The sequence below is a fragment of the Taurulus bubalis genome (assembly GCF_910589615.1).
Source record: "Taurulus bubalis genome assembly, chromosome: 9".
Taxonomy (NCBI): domain Eukaryota; kingdom Metazoa; phylum Chordata; class Actinopteri; order Perciformes; family Cottidae; genus Taurulus; species Taurulus bubalis.
Genome location: NC_136597.1, coordinates 22,525,277 through 22,547,699, shown reverse-complemented (window position 1 = coordinate 22,547,699; position 22,423 = coordinate 22,525,277). Strand labels below are relative to the sequence as shown.

The following is a 22,423-nucleotide window of genomic DNA, read 5'->3' as shown; positions in this document are numbered from 1 at the left end:
ATCTGCTGTCTACAAATTGTCCTAGGTAGACTATCAAACTCATACACATAATAAATAAAATCCCGCAGCTGGGCATCCATCCAGGATTAGCCAGCCAGCTGACTAAGCAGGAATAGGCTTTAAAGGCTTTTAACACTTTGTGCTACAGATAACTTAAGAATTATCTCAAGGATTCCCCAGAAGCTTACAGGTTTTACCTCAGGTGTTCAACAAGGCTCAGGAGTGATGTCTTGTGACGGGTAAAGTAAGGCTTGTGTGTCGTGACAATACCCCTTACAATATATGTTTGATTGTGCTTTTTGTGGAGAGCTAAATAACAGACGCATGGAACAAGATTCAGTAGAGCGATAACATCAAAATCAGCTTTATTGGCCATGTGTGTTTACACATACATGGGATTTGACTCTGGTTTCACGTAGCTCTTCGTACTTATATACATAAACAATAAACAAGATAAATATAAAAAATACATTAAAGACAACAGAGACAATTAAAGACAACAGTAGTCAGAGTAGTGCAAATGGAGGTGTCTGATTAATTGTTCATCAGAATGGATGTTAAAGCTACGCGAGGAAAGAAAGCAACTATAAGTGGGTGTATACACCCTGTTGAACATGTAGCCACAAGGTTTAAAAACAGTGAATGAAAAAGATCTTCTGAAATAAAATATAAGACCCACGGCTCATATTACGCAAAAATTGGCTTTATCTTTTGATTGGGCTTGATTGTAAAACTGCTGCCTGGTTATACAAAGAAACAAACAATCACAGCTTGATTTTAACTGGGTCAGATTCTCAAAACGATAAATATCCGGAGAACACATAGCTCCATATTGATTAACAATTCCCAATAAACTTGACTTATTGACAAGCAGCTTGAACGAGATAATAAAACGGCAACTTATTGCCAGTTTAATTATGATTGTACATCTACTGATGCACCACACTGTTATAATAACAGGTGCATAGGGCCCTGTTCACTTGTAAATATGAAGCAACATCTTCAGGGGAAATGTGGTTTGTTATAAATATATCAATCTCACTATTTATTGATCCAGTTATCACCGGTCGTGGACTAGTGGGTCCTAATTTATTCAGCGCCGCTGTCATTCTTCTCCTCGAATGCATCCTTTTCTTTGAGAAGCACGCCCCCGCTCACTTCACCTCAATTAATGCAATTCTCTGGGAGCTCGCTCGAGTGCTGATTGGTATGAAGAACTGCATTCAGACGACATGCCTGCGAAGGAACGATAACACAAGATCATTAACAAAACCGTGCCGCAAATGTTTACCCGTGGATGGCATCCTTCATCCTAATGTGTCCCCGTCTTCGCTTGTTTTCCGTATTTGCTGCTGAAGCCATGTGCGATGAAGCTGCCCCTGCTATGAAAGAAACACACGAGCAGACATTTTGAAGGACTGACTGGTCCCATTTCCTTTTGACGGATCTGGGAAGAAAAGAAAATCGGATTAATTACGATGGAGAAATCAAGTGTCGTGTTATTTCTGGGGGGGTATTTTGACCCTATGTAGAGGAGTGTGAAGACTCATTGAAAAGCCTGACCGGGGTCAATAACCCGCTGAAGTTGCAGTCTTGAAGCTTTAGCAACAAGGGATTATGATTTGATCATTTTCTTGATTGGGTTTCAGTGTCAGTGGTAATAGAGTTGGACATAATAGCATCTCATTGACTTATATCTAATATGCATATGATAGATGGTGACAGATGGAATTGAGCTTGCAATAAGGCCAGTCCTTCTTATGTGTTTTATCATGCTCTACACAGACACACACACCACTCCATCTCACAGCCCTCAGCACTGACTTGATCAATGTGAGTGAAGGAATAAGAATGATTAAAGATGGCTGGAGGTGTCCAGCAGCTCAGCAGGTCTGTGGTCTTGGGCGCACCATCAGTTCTGTCTGAAATCTCCTGGTTTCACTTGATTAAAGATGGTATCATCCAATCTCCAATTTGAACTTTGACCTCAGAGGGAATAAAATGAAATTGACCATAACCCCACTTTTGATGAGTCTGATGTCCGTTTATCCATGGATTTAGTGGGAAAAGGTTATTAGTGGTAACAACAATGGTCGTAACATGTCACCCCATAGTTAACCGTCGACAATAATATAACCAGAATATCACAGATTTGTTTCCCGTTTACAGTCTATCTATATGTAATATAATCCAATATTGTGCTTCACTCTGAAGCGCAATACATGTGCACTTTCCTTCTTCACAACCCTTGTTTGGCAATGTATGCCAAATTTAGAGCAAGAGATGAAACGCTGTACCACTGGCAAAATTCTACGTATTGTGACAACAGCCTTCACACATAGACAGGTGTCCCCCAGAGACATGTCTGGGTGAGTGTGAAATAGATGTGAATGACTTTGTTTCAGTTTTCTCTTTTCTTACACATTTCATCATGTCAGTGAATTACAAAACAACTAAATGTGCTTGAGAAAAAAGCAAGACTACGCTGCATTGAAAAGAAGAAAATACAAGTCGCTCAATCTATCATTTCATTTGGGCCGAAGGAATCGCTAACACCTAAATCAATCCACCTTATACTACTGGACCCCTCATACACAACATATTTCAGAAGCATCGTCTGCAAATCATAGCATAAATAATGCTCCAATTCACTCTATAGTGTAAATTGTTTGCAAACAATGGGAAATTCTAAAATGATACAATAAATAATTAATTGCATTGTTAGTGGAAGGGGTGGAGGCATGCTAACAGATGGCATTGGAATTAAATGGTTTGTTTTTTTCCCCTCTAAAACCCTGTGTTTATCTTTCTGTATCCAATTCCCTGGTGGTGTATGGTCTATATTTTATCGTAAAGGATTGCACGAGTCGAGTGTCAGCCACAGCACATACATCACACTTGCCACCATCCATCTTTGATTGCATCCTGCCGTTACTGCTGCTCCACCTCCCTACTGGTTTTTTTTAACCCATACAGCAGATTCAGGTTAGAAGTAGGATAAATAAAATAAGGGTGAAGAAAAAAAGTGTATTATACTAGAACAAATATGTGTCTTTAACACATCATGAATTAGATTACCGTCTGAGAAAATGCTGCTAATTCCACTTGAAGCTGCGCCCCTCACTCCTCATCAGGGGCATAGATATAGAGCATTGATTGATGCAATGTCTGCAAGGTGCGCGGTGGAAATGGCGTCAAGCACTCGCCAGCAGACACAATGCGGTAGTGCAAGATGCATGTAGATTAGTGTCATTATTTGGCCTTTGATCCTTTTATGGAAGAGGAACTACTGATCTTAATAGCACATATAGGTTTGGTAGAATGCTGTGCATTCACAGCAGCTACTCACATTTTAAATACCCTTTGAAGCTCATGTGCAGAAAAGTGCACGGTGCAGAATTGAAAGCTGTCAGCACTCTCAATTATGCAAGCACATACCTTATTCCTCGTAACCACCCACCTCTATTCATCTTGAGTCTGCAGCATGAATATTGCAGAAGGATTCATACTCACTGTTCTGTTAGGAATTGTGTCACACCAGCATGGCATCCTTTTAGCACTTCTGATTGTTGAAATAACCATTGTGCAGAAAATGGTACCAATGGCCAAAAGAAAGTGTTTTTAATACACGTTTACACTGCTTTGCTCCACTATCGCACCATATGATGTAGAATTGCTGAATTTAGCAGAGCATAGTTGTATGTCAGCCCATAGCTCAGTGAAAACCATGTCAAACCACGTCAAAGGACTTACCGTAAAAGTCGCTACTACCTCCGGTCAGTGTCCCGCTGTAGCAAGCTAGTAGCAGCGCTAGCTAGTGCTGCTACTAGCTCCCCGCTCCTGCTGCTAGGTCCCCACTCCTGCTACTGGCCGCTGCTACTGTCCGAGTCCCATCTGCCCAAGTCGGGTGTAGAGCCGGGGCTGGTCCCGACCTTTGGTGGTTGTCGGGGAGCTAGCGGAAGTTAGCGCGGAACTAGCATGAGCGCCAGCTGGCTACAGCGGGGTGCAAATGGGGACAATGACCAAAGGTAGTAGCGGCGTAAAACCCAACTTTTACAGTAGCTTGAATTGTCTCCTATTGTTTGAGTTTATAGATTTCAATGTTCCACAATCTGGATTGACAGAAAAGAATTTGGCAAAATGTGAGGTAGTCCAAATCAACGGTGTGTTTTAATTTGATAACTAAATGTGTTACCTCTTCTCTGTGTCTCCATAGGTAACCGATAAGATGGCGGCCAGGGAAGCGACTGGGCACAGCTACCTGGTGGCTTGCTGGCAGCCCATTCTGCTCCTGATGCTGGGCACTGTGCTGTCTGGCTCCACTACAGGCTGTCCATCCCGCTGCGAGTGCAATGTTCAAGAGCGTTCCGTGATGTGCCACCGCAAGAAGCTCATGACAGTTCCCGAGGGCATTCCTGCAGAAACAAAACTGCTGGACCTCAGCAAGAACCGCATCAGAACCATCAACCCAGACGAGTTTGCCAACTTCCCCAACCTCGAGCACCTGGAGCTTAGTGAAAACACGATCTCCACTATTGAACCTGGAGCGTTCAACAACCTTTACGGCTTGCGGACAATGGGTCTGCGTAGCAACAAGCTGAAGCTGATCCAGCTCGGCGTCTTCACCGGCCTGAGCAACCTCACACAGCTGGACATAAGTGAGAACAAGATTGTCATCCTGTTGGACTACATGTTCCAGGATTTGTACAACCTGCGATCTTTAGAGGTGGGCGATAACGACCTGGTTTTCATCTCTCACCGGGCTTTCCATGGCCTAAGTAGCCTTGAGCACCTGAGTCTGGAGAAGTGCAACTTGTCCTCTGTGCCAACAGAGGCCTTTACCCACCTCCACAGTTTGATTACGCTCAGGCTCCGCCTCCTCAATATAAATGTCATACGGGATTATTCCTTCAAAAGGCTCTATCGGCTGAAAGTGTTGGAAATAGCCAATTGGCCATATCTGGATACGATGACCCCTAATTGCTTATATGGATTAAATCTCACCTCCCTGACCATCGCAAATGCCAACCTGACCACAATTCCTTATGTAGCTTTGCGGCATTTGGTTTATTTGCGCTTTCTTAATGTTTCATACAACCCTATCCATACCATTGAAGGGAATAAGCTTCATGATCTTTTGCGCCTGCAGGAATTTCATCTGGTAGGAGGCAGGCTGGCAATGATTGAGCCCTACTCTTTCCGTGGTTTAAACTACCTGAAGATTCTTAATGTGTCTGGAAACTCCCTTAGCACTTTAGAGGAGTCTGCTTTCCACTCAGTCGGCAACCTTGAAACCCTCGCCTTGTATGATAATCCCCTGGCCTGTGACTGCCGACTGTTATGGGTTTTCCGACGACGCTGGAGACTGAACTTCAACAGGCAGCAGCCTACCTGTGCCTACCCTGAGTTTGTCCAAGGCAAAGAATTCAAAGACTTCCCGGATGTCCTGCAGCCAAACTACTTCACCTGTCGCAAGTCTAGGATTAGAGATCGCAAACCCCAGCCGAAATTTGTGGACGAGGGAGCCATTGTTCATTTCGCTTGCCAAGCAGATGGAGATCCTGCCCCAGTGATAATGTGGCTATCCCCCCAGAAAAAGTTTATCACCAGCAAGACAATTGGAAGGCTCTCCGTCTTGCCAGACGGCACCCTTGAGGTTCGCTATGCCCAGATTCAAGACAATGGTACATATGTGTGTATAGCTAGCAACGCAGGAGGAAACGACACCTCCCTTGCTCACCTGCACATTCATAGCTACTCGCCTGACTGGCCACACCAGCCCAACAAGACCTTTGCCTTCATCTCAAACCAGCCCACGGAAAATGGTGCTAACGGTACAAGAGCCAATGCCCCCTTCCCCTTTGATATAAAGACGTTGATCATTGCGACCACAATGGGCTTCATCTCTTTTCTTGGTGTCGTCTTGTTTTGCCTGGTGCTTCTCTTCCTCTGGAGCAGAGGAAAAGGCAACACCAAGCACAACATTGAGATCGAGTACGTGCCACGGAAATCGGACGCTGGCATGAGCAGCAGCACAGTGGATGCTCCTCGCAAGTTTAACATGAAAATGATTTAACAGAGCTGTGGAATTTATTCGTTTTTGGACAAAAATAAAAACAAGACAAATGGAAAAGACATTTTCTTCCCCATCCCCCTTACAAACTTTGGATCCTGGTGTGTTAACAAAGACTAATATGTTCTTTTTTTCCTGACTGAAGCACAAGAGAGGAAGGCAATTCTTGACTTTCACAGGTGAGAGGGAACGAAAGCACATCCACTGCTACAGGGCATTGGTGGCTTCTACAAGGCCTGCGGGGGCATTAATTGAAAGTCAAATTTGTCATAAGCAGTTCATACTCCTGTGGATTTATACTGGGAAAAATATATCATAAAAGAAAAACACTTCAAACAGCCAGAATGCGAGGGGCAGATCATAGTTTGGCCATTGCTGTTTTATGTCTGTAACTTTAATTTAGTGTTTGTTCTTTTTTTTGTTTTATTGCCAAGGTTAGATGTCAAGTTATGAATGAGATTTATATGGGTTGATGAGCACATTTATACAAAGTTGATGCATTCAAACATCATTATACTGTGTGCTACATATGGTCTGTTTTCTTTCCTAAAGTGATGCTTGTTCTGTAATCCATCAAATGTACAGTATATCTGTGTCACAATACCCGATTCAAAATAAAAAAGGGGCATCTCCCAGCAATTAGCATTAGAAATACATAACATAGTATGGCACAATTATAATATGGGGAATACAAAACTGTTGTTGGACGTACTATATACACCACTTAATTTGAATTTCACAGCTACTAATTCACAGAACGTACAAAAGTGCTCCGTAAATACATAGATCGAGTGATATACAAATACATCTGTGCAACTTTTACTATTGATACCAATTCTCACAACTGTATTAACAAAATTATCTTTAAATAGACAAATATAACAACATTTAGTCTCGGAAACTAGCAGCAAATCCCGTCATTAATGTGGCTCTTAATATTGGATTACAACATTGGGGAAATGCTCTAATAAAGCATTTTACACCCAGTATATGATATCAGTATCACTCATCCCTAATTTTCAGATGTAACCCAGAGTGCACACATGGATTGAGGGCATGATACAGAAGGAAATGTGAGATGTTGCTGATATGATGGTGCTCTGGACCAACAATAGATTCAGCATCTATCCTACGGCTTTACCATCCAACAAGACGGTTACCATTGGCACCGTGATACTACAGTTGAAGCGGTTACCCCTGACAGAAACTATTATGTAATGAAATGATGTTGTGCTCAACATGATTGTGGGGAATAAAAGTTGTGGTGCTCACGTTTTTTTAATCTATATCTATATATATATATAATGTGCTCCTCAAGCTGTAGAAGAATTTCTTTCATTGTTGGTTATATTTTCTTGATTGTTTTATGAAATCAAAAGATTCATTTATGCCGATGCTCCCCATGTCAAAGCCATGGAAATACTACTTTCCAGGATAATTTGCAGGTTTGCTTATTCCCCAGATATGTGCGATGTTTGTCAGGTGGAGAAGAACTGTGCATAGCGTGCTCCCAGTTGGTCTTGCATACACACTTGGAGGTGACAGCCTTTCCTTTTCAAGTACACACTGTGGACAGCTGGGCTTTGCAAACGTGTGTGAGGATAAAGGCTAAGTTATTTATGATGGATGACATTACAGACAACGACACAGTAATGGGCTGGAAGTATGGACAGAATATGCAGATGGTTGGAGTGACACAGATGGTTTCACCCGTGGAGCAATCTGAAGCAGCTTTGGTGTAATCCGTTTTGCATAAAGGAAAGAAGAAAAAAAAAATCACTGGATATGGCTCATGGTTCTCCCTCTTGCTGATTATGAATGCTCTCTTTGTTCAAAGTGTGGCTACTGTACCTAGCCTTTTTTGATCCCGAGTGACCGCGGGTATCTGTTTTTGTTCCTGTTATTCCTTTTTTTTATTTTGACCCTGGACTATATTGAACATGTAGTCCAAGCCAACTTTTTACAAAAAAAAAAAAGATACTAAAAAAGAAATCTATGGAAAAATACATTCAAATTGTTCTGTGCAATAAAGGTAATATGCAGATTTTTTTTTTAATTAACAAAATTTCGTTGATGTTGAATTGTTGAGAATATGGTATGTTGTATTAAACAATCTATGGACTTTTTTAAACATATGCTGGTCTTATCTTGATTTTAAAGTAGTACGGACTTCACGGTCTTATAGCCAACCATGACAGCTGCATGTGTGTGAGGCTTGGATAACATTGGTTTGTACCAATCACACAACTACTACTTTTCTAGGTGCAAACTCACTATTGTAGAATTATGACGGCATTGATTAGTTCATTGCAGTCTCATTTATCTTGATACAATGTTTCTCTTTATTAATACAGATTTATAAAAGTAAAATATTTTTAAATACCCCTTTAATGCATTACTACCCAAGCATAAGTTTAGCTCATATTTTGTTTTTCAGTAACCAAATAATCTATTTATAGTGTAATTTATTTAATGGAATACCTCATTAAATGATGATGCAGACCGCGAGGTAATTTAATATCATATGTTCCAGCGCTAATTACTTGTTTACAAGACATTGGTCTTTCACTCATTTAGTCTGGCGTCTAAACATTATTGAAGGATAAAGGAACACACACACATTTAGATATTTCTAACAAATATTAGTTCACGCTGCACATCTGTCATCTTAACAGAGACAATATTAGTAAAGTAATTAGTGAACTTCCAAATTAAACAAAAAAAAAGTGAGTGCAACGTTGAATAAGTATTTCATTTTTGGGTGTCTCTTTGCGAAACATGAGCAAATTAGGTTACCCTTTGAAGGTTATGGGAAATGACCAGGGATACGAGTCGGACAGCCTAGTTTAATAAAACATGGCGCTGCTCTGCATTGAGTTTGGATCTCAGTCCCATTCCTTTTCATTCCACATCCTTGCTTAGGGCTCCATGGGGACTTTTGATGTTCCTTTTTCCCCCCAAGCTGTATCAAAGCATGCTCATTTATCTTCTGACTTGAAAACAGACAGGCAGAATAGAAGAGGAGAGAAACTATTCTTGAGGTCTCAGAGCCCTGGGGAGTAATGGAGACATCCATTGTATTCATTCCTCAGATATTAGATATGTGCTTAAGTTTCTAGGTCAGGAACAGGCTGATAGATTCTGACACTGCGCGACAAGTCACCTCTTCTAAACTGAGCATGAACACACAGACACACCTCTGGGTGTTCCTCACACTCATCCAAAATCTATCTGCTTAATGGCATTTGGGAAACACTGCATGTCGGCAAATACAAATATGAATTTTCTCTTGGCGATGCCTGTCACACAATAAAAGCATCAGATGCCTAAAATAAAAAGCAAGTCATTTGAGATTTGTGTTTTGATGTTGAATATAGACTCATGGCAGGGAGGCTGTTTCTAATCCATATTTTATCTTTATCAAAGCCCTTGTTTCGGTCTATGATTCCACATCACACCCACTATATCTAATGCATTCCAGACAACTCGGAGGAGGGAATTTTCCCACTTAAAATTGTCAACAGCAAAAACAATGGGTGGAAACAAAAACCACGGCTGACCGTGACAATTTATTTTATGATTTCCCAAGTAACATCTGGGCAGAGAAGATAACTTGCAGAGATGGTTTAACGTGACCAGCCAACTAATAACATGGCAATGCATTTTAACAAGGATTTGCATGTTTTAATACATGATAGTATGAATTGTTTTGATTAAATACAGGCAAATGTACTTTACATTGCCATTTACATTGTGCGCTTCCTTTGTTGTGTGATGTCAGACAACGGATTAGTTGTGAAATCAAGGAAGACGGATTTGGAAGGAAGGAAGGAAGTAGGAACTGCTATAAGTGTTGAACATGTAGCCACAAGGTTTAAAAACAGACGAATGAAAAATATCTTCTAAAATAAAATATAAGACCCTTGGCTCATATTACGCAAAAATAGTTGGCTTGATCTTTTGATTGGGCTTGATTGTAAAACTGCTGCCTGGTTATACAAAGAAACAAACAATCACAGCTTGATTTTAACTGGGTCAGATTCTGAAAACGATAAATATCCGGAGAACACATAGCTCCATATTGATTAACAATTTTTACTTTTTTCAAATTTTACTTTTTCTAGTGCAATGGAACAATATTTAAAATATAATATAAAATAAGCTTTTCATTGTACAGAATAACTGCCTGTTATCTGTGCATATGACAATAAAAAATACCTTGAATATTTATTAGAAATAATAAATTAGTTAAATTACATATCACACTTATTTTGTTCTACATGGACAGCCAATTCAATCACTTCCTGAAATGGAACAATATGCTACTGGACTGTAGCATATTAACTTATTTAAAATGTATTAAGGATAAAGTATGGAGGATAAAGTATATAGATTTTAAACTGCCAGATGATGTCACACTTACATAACACACAGGCTTCAATGCAAAAATGTTATAAAACTTTTCCCCAAAAAATTATTCTAAGAAACTGTGATGTTTTGTGTTACTTGATGCTTGTTTACCTTATGGGTATTAATCATATCTACACAAATGCTAAATCTTATAGTCCAGTATATACGCCTCTCAACTCTAATGGAGTATCTCCTCCATTGTGTGCTTCTCTCACTCCTCCATTCACAGGGATATGATTTCAAATAAACATCATGTTCAGTATTCCAGCTTCCATGTGATCATACCAGACCAAGACTACTTCTTGCTTTTGACAAATCCCAGAGGATGAGCAGTTTTCTGCTCTTCTGAGGAGACTGGACACCTAAAACCAAGTAGGAGTGTCTTGTCTAGTTTCAGTGAAAGTCAAAATCAAAGCAGCAACTTCCTTTCAGAAGCGAGTATATATATATATATATATATATATATATATATATATATATGTCCATTTCTGGAGGCTGTTGACTGAATTGATCTCTTCAGGAGTGTTGGCAAAGTGGGCATGACATTTTATTTTGTTACCGGCATCCGCTGACTGAATGATAAAGTTAAGAGGCGGCCGTACGAGCCAGACAGCAGCGAGCCTGCTTTATATCACCGTTTGCTGGGACACTGCTCGCCTTATTTGATCATACTAGAGAAAGTGACTGTTTGCAACAGGACTCTCACCAGCTCAGCAGGTCCTACGGTCATCACCAAAATAGATATAAACATGAACTTAATGAAGTGAAAAATGTTGAATCTCATCTTTTTAAACATTTGCATACTTGTTTTTGAATAATTAGCTATATAATGTACCGATCACCATATAGTGTAGCATGTAAAGCTTCTTCACATCATGTGCAAATATATGGCGATTGCACACTACTTTAGTGGATCACTATTATTCAAAATTTGACTTTCCACCCAAAAAAAAAGAGATATAATGATGTTTTTTACTCCCAATACATTTCCTCAAAATAACCATGATTACCATATGATTTGCGCAAAGCATGGTTGCCTGGTGGAGGGGCTGTCTATTTCTATTTGTGACATAATATTCAAAATATTCATTTTAATTTAATGTGCTTTAAGTTGAATAGTGGGTGAGGCTTTGATCCTTCTGGGTTCAGGGGTTTATGTCTGGTGTGGTTCCCATGTGGGGACTTAGCGGTTGCTTTGATGTTAAGCAGGCACTTCTGCATAGTCAATAAACACTTCCTCGAGCCCCGCTACCAAAAAAAAAAAAAAAAGAAGAAGCCACCTGACTCCCCTCCGTTACTCGCTTTTGACTGCTTCGCTATTGTTTTTTACGGTCTTGGCCAGCTCGTGGCTATCGAGCACACGCGGCAGGATGGCGTCCAAAAAAGGCGATCTGTTGAGGCCCTTTTTTTTGCCTGGGCCATATGCCACAGTCCACGTCTCTGTGGGCAACTCAATCTACCCTCCTTATTTATTTAACAACCCCATGAAAGAGCCATGAGTTCCCAATTCGGAAAAAAATAAATATGCGACAGCCAAAAGACGGCATCTGTCTGCTATTAAAACCATCTTTTTGGCCGCCTGCTAAAACCGACTCACTGCTGGCAAATGTCAATACTGAAGCTATAATTTGGGCTCGCTTTAGGGGGCAGCGGATTGTTTTGCGCGCAGATGTATGACCAAGGTGATCTGAGCAATTATTATCAAGGTAAAGAGGTGAGGGGGGAATCCATCCCATAATTCTGTTCCACATCCAATTCCCCCGCGTAGGGCCTGGATATGCCAGTGTGAAATAATTGAGAGCTCACTTGTTGCTTCACCTTGAAGTGGCTAACCAGTGTGCAGATAATTTGGCTTCTGCCTACTTGCCTCAAGGACGGCGGGCTGCTGAGGCAGGTGACGAGATAGACGAGGGGATCTGAGGAAAAACAGCACAGCCATTTGTCAGCATTGTTTCAAGATATCTGCAGGTGAGCATGGCTTTCATTTTTCATTATTTTCCCGCCATCTGTCTTCGGATATTGTGCTTTGGTCTGTCTGGGTAGTTTATCCAGAGGCCCTATATCAGCACGTCATCTCAGTGATGTTGAAGGTTCATCATATGCAACAAAACAAAAACACAAATAAAGATATGATTCATAGGAGCAAAATCTAAAATGTTGAGACACCTGGTATTATTTCTCATAGTTGTACTATAAATCACACCAGGAGTGTGATTAGTGATTAGTTGGTGTTGATGTGCTTTGTGTTTGGATTTTACGTTCTTGAATTATGGATGTATGCATGTGTCGTGCTTATATTGAAATAAGCTTTATTTCTGTATAGAAATATTTGGATTTAATTTTTTTTAAGTAGGTGGATCTGAAAGACAAATCAAAACTGTATCCTTCCAGCCTGGTCTTCTAAAATTGACATTCACAAAAAACTAAAATGCATCATCTGTAACATTTCAGATTTTCCGTAGTTTAAAACTAAACAATTATGTTTTTACTAAACCGAACCAAAAGTTTTGTTACTTAAAGTTTTTGTTTTGTTTTATTTAAATTGACAAGGTTAATCACATGTTTAAAACTGGGATAAAAAAAAAACACACATTTCCCTTAAAAATAATTGAGAATGCAGTTTAGCGGAAACTTTATTATGAAGCAGGGTTGATCTTGAAAACCATAATGCAGTTTAAGGTCATTTTCGCCTGCCTTCCTGCTAAAAGGGTGATGTCGCTTGTCACAGTCAAATTCAATCAGACTTGACTAATTCAGTGGAGTGTCCCTTTAAATCACAATGGCAAAGAGAACACATATGCAAGAGGTAAGTATTGGGCTAGTTTGGCCATAAATCACTATATATATATAATAAACATAATATGTGTTATAACATTCAAGACAAGCTGATCCTGTGCAAAGATCTAAGGATAGAGGGTTCTGTATGCTGCTCTGATTTTAAAGACCTTTCAGGCAAATTTGAGATTTCTTTTTTTAAAGGAAATACCTCAAAGCTATTTAATTCCCAGGCCTCAACACTAATAGTTTAGTCTCTTTAGCAGCTCACTGATCAATTTAAGATATTGACTCACTTGGATGTTCTAACCTTCACGTACGTTGCAGAGTCGGCGAGACGAGCAATAACCAAGGACGTCTTAGTGATGAGGATCATCGGTCCTGAGGGGAATGGGATCAAAACTCAGAAACCAAACAATGCTTCATGTTTTGTCTAATTGCATTAAATTAAAATATGTAATTGAGAGAATTTTACAGCAAAAGGTATATGAGAACATTGTATTTTATAGTATATATATAGTATTTACTCTGAACGAGAACATGTTGAATGCACTAAACTTTTGAATTATCCTTAATAACCCAGAGAAAGTTAATGGAGGCTCTTGAATCGCTCACGGCTTGAATTCCAGAAACAAATAATTTCCCAAACACAGCTGTGCCTAATCAAAGCAAATTTCCAAATTGAGCACAGTCACATTGATCCATTAAAAACGCGGTCGCCATTATGATCCTTATATTAGATGTGCATACAACCTCCGTTCAAATAGAAGTGAAAGTACTCCATATTGACTGATGTTAATTATAGGCTGTTTTCAAAAAAGCACAGCCGTATTTAAAAATCACTTACATTTGCCAAAACCGTAATAATTATATGCCATTACATGAAGTGTGCTTTATGGCATCCAGCAATTTCCTGAGGCAGTTACTAATGTTCTGTAGAGGTAATGACTGCACGACGGGGTAACTTCAGCAGATCGATTGATATCCTAAAGTTTCCGATGGAGACGGGCTGAGCGACACAAAAAGGGACCGAGAGCGGAGTAAAATAGTGCAGATGTCAGAAAACCAGTTGAATGCCTCAGAAAACGACATTCTCTTTGCAAAGCCCGGAGGATGAGCAATACAACAATGGCAAGGCCTCCACAAAGAGATATTACAAAATCTAAGCTGTTTTGGCTTTTTTAGCAGTCTCACTGCAGAAGCCCACAGTAGAATTTAATATCATTCAATGGGACAGAATCGCCTGGCTTGTCTCAGCTTTCAATTATTTAAAAAGGAGTCACAAGGAGAAAGATGAGGGTGAGAAAATCCGGTGTCTCTCACATTACACCGCAGATGAGAGCCCTTGAGATCCGTTTGTCTTTTAAAAATAATACAGAGTGCTCTGGAAAACTTGTATTTTCCCCTTGACTTCCAACCATTGCTCCACTGTAGAGTTACTTTGTCATTGAGTCAAAACCACATCAATAGCAGCGCTCGTGTGTCTCGCTCAAGGTGTAGTCGTTATCAAAAGCCAGACGGTCTATTGAGCGTGAGCATTTTGTACAAATGAACCAGCTGATGATTTTCAGTTATTACCTCAGCATGAGAAGAAGAGAAGAGAAAGAAGTGCGATGCAGTAGTCATTACTACGAGACGGCCAGCGTGCAGCCAACTAATCCATTTCTTACCCACAGATATAAATGACTGCAGTGTTCAAAGCCATTTTATTTATTCCAATATCAGGGCAGCCAGGAGAAAAGTTGGCCCGACTAATGAGGGCAAAATAAGTCAACTTAAAAGCTCAAGGCGGTTAAATAACTTGCTTATATGGGTGAGAGTGCTTTGTCATTTTTTTTTAAGAATTTGGATACAAAACAAGCTGAATAAATATCCATCTAGAATATTTTCCTCTTTGTAGAATTTTAAAGGCTGACAAAAGTTTTTGGCATGACCTGATTCCCTGCCTTAGAAATAACAACACAAATCACCAATTAGCAACTGGCCCTCATTTCAAGAGCGCCAGGATGTCAATACAGGACAAATACAACACTTCCTATAAAGCCCATATTAGTGATGCACTATACTGGAATAGTAGAATAGCAGAACGTGTAAAAAAAACATAAAGGACGAGTAAAATGACAAAATGCATCATTTTAAGTAAACATTCAGATATTTGCAAGCAACAAAGGCATGAATAAATTGGCGTTTTTGCACACTGGATTAGTTGTACCATACACTTTTTTTTGGGGAATATTTTATTTTTCCAAATATTTTCACACTGCAAAAGAACATGCAGAGCACACTACATTAAACATTACAACAAAATACACAAGTAGATGAAATGAAACGAAACTAATTAAATAAATAAAGTAAATAGATAATTCCCCCCACCCAAAGAACAATACAAATACATAAAAGGTTGGTGCATAGGATGACACAGCACAGAGAGAGATACCGCAATGACACAACTGCATAATGTTATTCAGAGCTCCAAATAGTTACAGTTCTATGGTACCGCTAGTGATGCACCCATGTCCTCCAAATAAGGCTGCTAGATGTTCAAAAATAAGGTACATTTCTTTCTTTCTGAGACTATATATGATCTTTTCAAGAGGAATACAACTGTTCATTTCCACAGACCATCTGTGGATGAGAGTGGGGGAATCAGACTTCCAAGTCATCGCTATACATTTCCTGGCCACACAGAGCAATTTCTGCGAATTGAATTTGAAGATTCGTTAAAGACTTGTTAAAAGTTGTGAAGTTTCCCAGTAAACATAGCTCAGGATCCAACGGAAAGGTAACCCCTGTGATCTTAGTTTGTACCGTACACTTTTGTAGGATTTAATTTAATGCAAACGGCATTAACTATGTCCATCCAGTAAGGCCTATTCAAAGAACAGTCGGGTCGCAAACACAGCAAGAAAACAGGTTCTCTTAACTTCAGTCAAAGTGCACGGACGGCCAATACCAAGAGGTACATGCACACACCAGACAGTACAACCGGAGCTGAGGTTTTCAAAGGAAACCTAAAAGCAGCTTTGGCAGGTTGGTTCTGCATGTTGCACAAACACATTACAAGCCTCTGACCACCGTGTTGACTTCTGCTCTTTCACTCAACGCCATTGAAAGAATGGAATTGAGCAATTTCTATTGCACATAATGGATTTTTTTGCAGAGCTTGCATCTTAAAAAAAGACTCAATCAAAGGTGTAGAACAAGCTAAACACAGCTTCCTTTGAGCCATTGCATCAACTGGCTGTTACATGGGTTGATTTGTGCACATGCACGCTTTGTGTGGGTGTGCGCGCACTCACTGAACATAGACTCACATATTTTGTCTATCTCGTCTCTATTTGTTCCCATTCAGCAACGGCTGAACTTAGTGAGAGTGCTGCCTACACTCCTCTGCTGTTGGCCTCTGATTCACTCTCAAAAAAAAAACTCAAGAAACTTTCTCCAACGCTGAGGTCACTGTTGCACCAGCCTTTTTGTACATCCGACGTGAGGTCGGAGGAACCACCTGGTGTTGTCACCAAAAATTACAGATTGTTCGCAAACAAAAAAGCCAAATCATTTGATTGTAACATCTGCTGGCGTACGGCGCACCTCTTTCCACTCGGGACTTTGGGGTGAGCTATGAGAGAAGACAGCCCCTTCGCGATCGTGGTTTTTGAAACTCCAGACTAATAACACTTTAAATTGCAGTTGGAGCTGTGTAATATGGGGAAAATATATATCATAGAATGGTTGTTTTCTTTCTCACTTCCATCGTATGTTGCCAGACTGCATTACATCGCTCAAAGCCATCTACACTGCTGTCGGGGAGCCTTCGGGCCTTCTTTGGGCTCAGTTGTTTGTGTGAATCTGCTCGGTGGTAAAAAAAAAAAAAGCGGACGAGTAAGTGTTTGTGTGTGAAGCACGAGTGCAACTACAGCAAAACATTGTGTGGGTTCGTAAAAGTTTTGGAAGAACTGTTGCCTTTTGATGATGACGATGCACCACAGCAGAGATGTAACTTTTGACCCCGTTAAGGATGTGAGCCGCTTTAACTGGGAGTCTGAGCCGCACAACATTGCCCTGGAGACAACACATCGGAATTTATACCCCATGGCGGCTCATCTCAGGCAATTTGGAACAATGGTGAATTCCAGTGAGGAAGACTCTGTTATCCCACATCCCTTGTTCTGACAGGATCTGTGACACATCCTTCTGCAGAGACCAAGTGCTCCTGGGGTGATTTTACCATTTTGAACTATTTTTTGAAACATTAAGAGACTCGAAGCTCTATGATCTGAATCCAAGAAAGCGATATATAGGCTGAGAGCTTGCTACTCCTCACACTACAGCGAAAAACAGGTGTGTTGTTACACTATGGCTTAAGAAACAGGAGCAGATTGACACATATAAAAAAGGGAATAAAAAGTGCAGGTGCAGTAAGTAAAATATGTGCATGTTATGTGTGTGTAAATGGTGCAGCAGAAGCACAGACACACATAATTCCTTGCTGTTGAAAGAAAGAAGCGACGCAGTGGGGATACAGATTACAAAGACGAAAAATAAGACACTAGAGCAGCATGCAGCCAAGTGCTCTATAAAAAAAGGATATATTTCGTGCAGGTGGGCAGCTTTAAAGCTTACAAATTGTTGCGTTAACTGCCACATTTCAAATAAAGGCTTTCCCCAATTTTCTTTTCATCACTAGGTGGCTGTTTAAGCTTCTGTATCATATAAGGCATTACAAGCCAACGGGGTGATAAACAAGACATGTGACTTACTGCAACAGCTCATGTTTTAAATAGTACATCTATTTGGCAGGATTTTACCGAGGTTACAGACAGTGTGACTTGAGTGGGAATTAAAGATATCTTTTTTTTAAGAAGCAAGATTTGATTTTATTGGATCGACAGTTTGAGTGCCAATGTCTTTGTCAAATATGGGGTTTTCTTCTTCAGCAGTTTGGTTTTCAAAAACCCACATCTCATTTTTAAAAGGGGGCACTAAGCAATATTGTGCTCTCATATCAGTGCCTTATGGGCCAACTAATAGCACCAATATTAGCCTCCTGGAAAATGAGGCATTCTGTGTGTCACTTGTGAGGTCTAAGTCGTCTCTTAATTAACATGAATTATGTCATGTTGCTGTTTTTGAGGAGGAAGTGTCAACTCTGTTTGCTTTGTTTCCAGCCAATAAACTTGACAACCCCTCTTTTGTGCCAGGGTCCCTTCTTCATCACTGCCAGGTTTATTTTCTTGTTTCCATGGATACTGTGTACAGCCAGTGCCAGGAATGGTTGTGCTACACCGGAGAGAGCCAGCCAGGTTTTTCTTATTTTTTGTTAATGAGCTCTGTAAGGGAGAGGACCTCTTACTGCAGTGAATGCCAGACTCCGATATGCAGTTTATGGTTTCACAGACAGCCGGATCACCAGCGCCAGCATCTGATACGCGTTTGTTGGTTCCGAGATGAATATATTAAATTATAACAAATTAAAAAGCATGTCCAGTAAAGTAAGATAATGCATTAATAGAAGAACGGAGGAAAATACCCCCCCACACACAAAATCATCACAATCTAGTTTAATTACACTGCTGCGACTGCAATAGTAGAAATAAGTGTAAGTGAAAGTGAGGAAGACACACACACACACACACACACACACACAGCTCAAGCTGAGTCATAAGGATTGAGAGACTGTTGCAAGCCAGCTGTCAGCATCTCACTGGTGGACAGCTTCAGATACCTGTTACTTTAAGTCAAGATGACATTTAAAATGTCCTTTTCAACTCCTTTGAGATCAAATCCCCTGGCACATTGTGCAGCTATTTAACAATGTATTAAAAAAAAAAAACACTACACAGCATTAATTTATTTGTATTTTCATGTCAAAATCGTCTTTTCTTTCCCGTAAAATAAAAATATGAAGTGTGCTAGTGCCAACCAATTTCAACCAATAATATAATGATAACAATCAAGCTGTAACTTTTGGCAATGAGGCAGGTGTGTGTGTGGAGCTACAGTCCTCTATAGGTCAGCTAAGTATCCTCATACAATATGATATCTTTTTATATTATCGATTTCTTTTGTGCGTTTTCCTATGAAAACCTGCCACACTTGCCAATTCCGGGCCGGTTGATGATTGTACGTCTTTACAGGTTATGATGGAAAGCTGTATTTAGATATTTGAACAACCTTTTTTTTTTTTCCAAAAGATCTATGTCACAATGACACTCGTTTGTGGCCATCTTTCTCCAGCACTAGGATGGTGCAAATGTATTGTGCAGGCATATTTGACATGACTGCAGCAGGTTGTGTCTTGCATCTGTTGCACCTTATTGTGAAGCTCAGAAATAAAACTAGTAATTGACACTTGACGGGACTAACACAATGTAATTGGTACAAATGGCAAACTCAAATGACAACTGTCGGTTACACACTTATTATCTTGCTGATGCTCTTGACAGGTTGGCGAGGTAACAATTAGTTTACAGCAACCGTGAACTTGGCCGGAAAGACAAACTGGCCAACCGACAGTACATAATTAGCTAGATTACATTCTGTCAGTTGTCCATCTGCCTGATGCAGTTTTACAGTATCAGTTTCCTCCTCTCCTACCTCTTGTCTTGCCCTCCTCCCGACCTTGAGAAACGTTACAGAACACACGTGGGTGGGTGGTGGATTTCCGACTCCACACGTTTTTGCTTTGACTCACCCAATGATACCGCGACTGTCTGTTTGCATAATTTAAACCTCTGATCTGCACGAAATTTAATAAGTTAATCCTGCCGGCGTCATGCTTTCCCACAAGTGAACTCACACACTCACACACACACACACTCACAGCACATATAGCAGATGACTGTATCATGTGACACGGGCCAATGATAGCCAAACACATGGGGCAACCGTTGATATCTAAGCAAATATTTTAGCCGAGTCCTGTTGGTTGAAAAATATAAAATAATGAATCAACAGAAGGCATGAAATCATGGTTCCACAGTAACATCAATGGGGATTTCTGAATGAAGCAAAAACTTATTTAAAATTGTCTGCCTGTCTGAAAGTTGCTTGTGTAAAAAAAATGTATGTGTTTGGTGCTTTGCCTGGATGAAATGTCATGTTTTTAATGCTTTAGATACAAAATAAATACAAAATCTGTCCATTCTTACTCTAGTTATTCTGTTTTTCAAGCCTGGGCAGCTGTGTGAAGAGTGCTATTGAGAGCATGCTGCCCTATCACATACGATGGTTTAATACAAGCTTTGAAAAGTATATTTTAGACTAGATTCTCACACTAAAAATTAAATATAACCAGCGTTTGTACACATTTGCAGTTTGATATGGATTGATCTTAACATATGATAATGCGTCCATCCCTGTGTGCATGGTTGCTATACAGGTTGATTTAAAATGTATTATTTCTGTCTCAGTAGGTAATATACTTTGCAGTCTAATCTAAACAAAATACCACAGCAAACTTCATTCTCCACATTTCCATAAATGACACAAGACATTTATTTGCCTTGAGCACCACCTTCTACCCGGGCCCAACGGTATAATGAATTTATGAGGAATGGACTGTGTTGCTCACCAGATATGCAGAGCCTGACTTTGCCATTACAGATAATTAAACTTGCTCAAAGAAATGAGTCGCAGGGAGCTACCGGGAACGGTCTGATTGCTCAGACCCCATGTTATATAAGTTTAATTTGAAACTAATCTGCGCAAGGTAAATGCATTTGCTCTGAACTTGAGGCCAAATAAAAAACATTTTGCATTCTACCATCAATTACGCTTGTCCACCAACAAGGCCTCTACGATACGACTGTGGTAAATGTACAATTAATGGAAAAGGGATGAATGCAGTGTAGCGTTTAAATCACCAACGGTGCGGGAAACAATGGGACATAAAACGGCACATTCCTGAGATTGTATTGGTATCTTTGCCTTTTTACATAATCCTTTTGCCAAAGAGCGAGACATAGTTAATAATGGACGCACTCTTGCAACACAATACTTATCATACTGGGGGCATCAATTCAGGAGGGATGCAGCGAATCCCCAAGAAGGACTTTAAAAAAGGAATGGTTCAACAATTTTAGGAAAAATGCTGATGTTTTCTTTCGGAGAGAAGATTCATATTCTCTGTGCACAGAACTGCAGCTCTAAGACAGTTAGTTTAGCTTATCTAATGCTATGCTAATGTATCACTTTAACCCAGAAGCTCTTTTTGTAATTATACAATCGCATTGTTCAACATTCCTGGTTGTGTATTAAAGAAATGAGATAGGATGCATACAGCTGTCCGATACAGAGGCCTTAAACTTCGAAGAGCCGGGTTCAAAGAGCCTCCCTGATTCATCTTAAAAGTGTGGTGTGTAGAAATCGGTGTCATCTAGCAATGGGGTTGCAGATTGTGTGTAGGCGAACTATGTTCGACGCAAAAACGTGAATGCCCCCATCTATAACCAGTTTGGCTTGTCGATTCTGGGTTATTGTACTCCTACCCCCGGTGGGTGACCCTGCTGTAGCAAGCTAGCAGCAGCGCTAGCTAGCATTGCGGCTAGCTCCCCGCTGCCGCTACTGCCGCCCGCGTCCCCTCTGCCCGAGTCGGGTGTCGAGCCGGGTCTGGTCCCGCTACCTCGGTGGTTGTCAGAGCACTAGCTGGCTACAGCGGGGAGCTAACGGGGACATTGACCGAAGGTAGTAGCGGCTTGTAACCCGACTTTTAGGGCTTGTGTTTTTCTGGATAAAGTCTTTTTTTTTTTTCTTTGTTCAATTCATCTTTTCATGACAAAATACATTGTGTAAGATGAGACATGAAAATAGTTTAGGATATATCATGCACACATTTCCACATGAAGAAGTAACATGTTGGTTTGGACCTTCAAAGCTTTTTAAATGAAAGCTAAATATGAAAAAGACAATATATATTCATCATGGTCTAGTGTACAACCGGTCCAATGTGTGTCAGATCAAATACAGTTTTGCAGTCTTTCAGAGCAAAGACAACATTGCACAAACCAAACACAAATTCTTCATCCCTGCTGGGCAATTAGGCCTATACTTTCTCTTGCAGTTTTGTGTATGAAAAACCACACACACACACACACACACACACACACACACACACACACACACACACACACACACACACACACACACACACACACACACACACAC

General features: G+C 40.2%; 1 protein-coding gene across 1 annotated transcript; it reads left to right on the top strand.

Annotated features, from left to right (window-relative positions):
• Positions 1-4,222: 4,222 nt before the first annotated feature.
• lingo1a (leucine rich repeat and Ig domain containing 1a) lies at positions 4,223-6,076 on the top strand (the record flags this gene model as incomplete). Its single annotated transcript, XM_079223486.1, has 1 exon — positions 4,223-6,076. Exon 1 carries the CDS (start codon positions 4,229-4,231, stop codon positions 6,074-6,076), a length of 1,848 nt encoding a protein of 615 aa, XP_079079612.1. The 5' UTR covers positions 4,223-4,228.
• Positions 6,077-22,423: the final 16,347 nt, after the last annotated feature.